The 1,910-nt window shown below is 38.1% G+C and overlaps 1 protein-coding gene across 1 annotated transcript in view; it reads right to left on the reverse strand.

Annotated features, from left to right (window-relative positions):
- Positions 1 to 1,910, reverse strand: part of LOC107590549 (zinc finger protein AEBP2-like) — a 40,286-nt gene that overhangs the window by 33,303 nt on the left and 5,073 nt on the right. The window contains exon 2 of the mRNA XM_016279358.1: positions 20 to 90. Coding sequence (XP_016134844.1) covers positions 20 to 90 — 71 coding nt within the window. The remainder of the gene's footprint in view (positions 1 to 19; positions 91 to 1,910) is intronic.

Raw genomic sequence — 1,910 nt, forward strand, 5'->3', positions numbered from 1 at the left:
GAAGATGCCCCGCCGTGACCGTTCATCATAGCTGGGGGAGAACGACCGCTGGAAGCAATGCTCTCCATGTCCATGATAGTACTGCTGATACTGAAAAACACAAACAATGATATTGTACAAAGAAAACCAAAATGTCATTCATAAATCTATTGAGCTTAGAGGTGCACCAATGTGTGTTTGTGTTTCGCTGCCTGATATGGACCGTGATCTTAAGAGTTTATACTGATATTTGAATGTCAAAAGTACTACGAGTAATTTCTTTAGGTGGAAACGTTGCCCTTTTAACAATGTTTTCAGGATTAAATCTCACTGTAGTAGTGATTATCCACTAACAACATACCATCTACATGCACAAAACTGAAACTAGAAAGAATGATGGACATAATGAGATTAAAAATGAGAGGCTGTGGCATTGATAAGCAGTACAACACAAAAAAGCAAATGAGGAGTGATTGATTAAGAACGACTATTACAGAATCTTTCTTGATTCTTTTTTGCAATAAAACCTGCAATGCAGCGCCCACGTTAACAACCATGAGTCTTTGTGAACGGTAAATGAGGCCAGTGCAGTGGGGCGACCACCTAACTGTGGCGCACAAATGCTGTAATAGTGATCTTTTGAGCGTGCAGCTGTGCTGTGTTTGAGAGGACAGCGGTAAACTACCGCAGTAAAACACCATGAACTCCAGTGAATGTGACTGAATGGCTCCTGAGGGGAGAGGAGGGGCTCGCACACACTTCCATCTGTTGGTTTCTTTCAGACTTCACTGCCCACAACTGATGCTAAATCCCAGGATGTGCCAGAGAACAGGATGCTGGGTAATCACAGAGACAAACTCCATCTGCCAGTCTGACTACTGATGAAGTGATACTGATAAGTGTTTACAGCTGAAAAACCCATAGGTACGACAGTGATTATATGCTGAAAAAAACCTCCAACTGGATTTTTACATTATCTGAAGAATGCACATAAACGGTGCATGCACTAAACTTTAGCATTAGGGATTTATTCAAATCAATACCAGCAAGTATGAGCAATAGTAATAGTGATGCTAAATACTAACATCAACTGCACTAATATTTGAGAATGGTAAGCATTACTATTGTACGAGTTACTAAATAGTTTGAACATGCATTTTGAAAGTCTGACACCTGACTAAAATTAGCACCATTTTTTTTTTTTTTCTGAAAGCAGAAGCAGCTGGCCTCAGTATCCATCTGACAGACTACAAAGTGGGTTTCTTGGTCCTGCAGGCTGATGCACAAAAGCCCTAAGACGTCATGAATGTTTGTGAGAGATTTCATTTTAAAATGGACAAAACTGACAGAAGATGACAAACAATTAACACCTGCTTTTACTCAAACGTCCCATCCAGTGGAGTTCCCCTCAAAACTCATTTGCACTTTCACATATTCAAGCTGGCACACCTGGTGTTTGGCATCAGCATCAAATATGGATGATTTTTAGATTATAACAACATAAATGTAGGCCTGTTCCTCATGCGAAGCTTATCATATGACCCTGTCCACAAACAGTGCAAGCATTTCGCCGAACACCTCCTTTTGTGCTCCACGAAACTACTTTTATGCAAAACTATGTGCTAATTGACAATTTAACAAATTATCAAAATTATTTGTTATCAGGATTGAAAATGAATTAACAAAATGCCCCCCAAATTGAAGATAAGGAGGCAAAAATGTCTGTGTACAATTAAACTAAATTTTTTACGACTGTTGCGATAAAGGTGAAATTGAATGGACCTTTTTCAAATTTTCGAGTTTCTCAGCTCGCATTAGCGTTAACTGTTTTTTTTGTAATTTGATGCAAAAGTGATATAATACAAAGAATACTGTTATAAATGTACATACATTTAAAAAAAAAAAAAAAAAAAAGAAAAATTTTCTGAGTT

Source organism: Sinocyclocheilus grahami, unplaced genomic scaffold, assembly GCF_001515645.1.
Source record: "Sinocyclocheilus grahami isolate Dianchi unplaced genomic scaffold, SAMN03320097.WGS_v1.1 scaffold129.1, whole genome shotgun sequence".
In the NCBI taxonomy this organism is placed as follows: Eukaryota; Metazoa; Chordata; class Actinopteri; order Cypriniformes; family Cyprinidae; genus Sinocyclocheilus; species Sinocyclocheilus grahami.